A 1,700-nucleotide genomic window follows, 5' to 3' on the forward strand; every position below is an offset into this window, starting at 1 on the left:
GTGTGTGTGTGTGAATGGTTCTGCGGTGCTTGATGGGCTTGTTGTGTGATGCCTGCAGCTGTGTGTTGGGTGTGGGGCAGGGACACACTTGGTGGCAGGCACTTCCATTGTGTGTTTGACTGTTTGGGTGCGCTCCTGCGGGAACAAGACGTCACCGCCGTCATGCTTGGGCTTCTCGTAGCTGGGTGTTTGATTGGGTGGATTCTCGTTGCTGTGCTGGTGGTGTTTTGGCACGGAGTTGGTGAGGTGAGTGGTGTGGTGGCTTTCCTATGCCTCGCTGTCTGTTTTTGTCTCTCTCCTTTCTGCAAGGTCACAACTGGCGATGTTAGTGATGCGCTGTGTGTTGTTTGTGTATGCGCTCTGCGTGGGGTGCGCCTGCGGGTGTGCTGCAGCTGAAGTGAAAGATGCGAGCAATTGCATCAGCGATGAAACTACGCAATGTCCGTCTTCACAAGGCCCTTTACCTGGTGCTGCTGTTAGTCCCGGTTTAGATGGAGCTTTGGGTNAGCGATGAAACTACGCAATGTCCGTCTTCACAAGGCCCTTTACCTGGTGCTGCTGTTAGTCCCGGTTTAGATGGAGCTTTGGGTACTAATGCCACTTGTCCGGGGGATGGCACGAAGAAACCACCGTGTGCGGAAGCGGTGGGCACCGGAGGTGATGGCGAGCTGAAGGATCATACCGCGGTCGGGCAGAAAGTTTGCGCCCCGCTCCACAGGGGTGTGGACAGTGTCGCGGAGGATTGCCAGCAAAACGAGGAATTAATTCCGCAAAAAGACGATTCTAGAAGTGGTGAACAAACTTCTATGAACAAGGAGGCCTGCGAGGAAGCTTTGGGCAATTCTACGTGCACGCCTTCATCCTTGAAGCCTGGGCACCACACGCAATCGCAATCTAATTTGGGAGCCACTTCTGGTGGTGGGGGTGGCATTGTGAACGGTGTGCAGACAGGAGCTGGAGGACCTGCTGGTGCACCTGGTACTCCTGGCGCAGGAGGGATACCAGGGGCTAAAGACACCGCCCTTGAGAAAGGTATTGTTGGAGTGGATGGCAAGTCTCTTGCGGACTGCCCTGCTGAAGGCGGGGGCCGTATGGAGTGTTCGTCCAATCGTGCTACGCCAAAAGCACAAGTGCAAATCAATGAACCTGGGGAACGACTTGATAGCGGCGGCACGTTGGACAAAAGCGGTGGCAAAAAAATCACCCAAAGTGATAAAGGGCTAAGAGAGGACACCCAATCAGAAGGAAATGATGAACCTGTTCACGCTGCCAGCGCAGATGGTGAGTGCAAAAATGGAAAGCTTGAAGGAAAAAATATGGATTGCAAACAGCTGGACAAGGACAGGAGCACTCAGCCTGGACAGCGAGAGAAAGATGTACTCCAAACCAAAAATACCCAGGCACCAGAAGTAAATCCAAAACTTGACAGCCCACTCGGTGCAAAGGATGAAGCCAAGAATGCTGCTACCACATCAACTGCACCACCCTCACCTGACGCTGAGAGGTCTGCTAACGATCACCCCAATGTGGAGCCTGTTGAGAGTACTCCTCAGGCTGCAGTCGATCAAAGTGATGCCGTGCAATCGCAGACATCTCCCACCTCTACTTCCACGAGTGCCACAGAAGCCACAAGCAGCAGCCAGCCGAGCAGCAGTCCGTCAACCGACAAGGGCCAAGACACGAAGGCGGTGGACAGCAGC

The 1,700-nt window shown here is 54.1% G+C and overlaps 2 protein-coding genes across 2 annotated transcripts; both read left to right on the forward strand.

Annotated features, from left to right (window-relative positions):
• Positions 1-48: 48 nt before the first annotated feature.
• On the forward strand, positions 49-396 carry DQ04_19181000 (hypothetical protein; the record flags this gene model as incomplete). The annotated part of the gene is made up of 1 exon (XM_009317791.1): positions 49-396. One exon carries the CDS (start codon positions 49-51, stop codon positions 394-396), a length of 348 nt encoding a protein of 115 aa, XP_009316066.1.
• A 95-nt stretch (positions 397-491) lies between these two features.
• DQ04_19181010 (hypothetical protein) lies at positions 492-1,700 on the forward strand (the record flags this gene model as incomplete). The annotated part of the gene is made up of 1 exon (XM_009317792.1): positions 492-1,700. A coding segment is annotated over one exon (1,209 nt), but the record flags the coding sequence as incomplete, so codon positions are not given.

The sequence above is a fragment of the Trypanosoma grayi genome (genome assembly GCF_000691245.1).
Source record: "Trypanosoma grayi strain ANR4 Tgr_1918_V1, whole genome shotgun sequence".
Taxonomy (NCBI): Eukaryota; Euglenozoa; class Kinetoplastea; order Trypanosomatida; family Trypanosomatidae; genus Trypanosoma; species Trypanosoma grayi.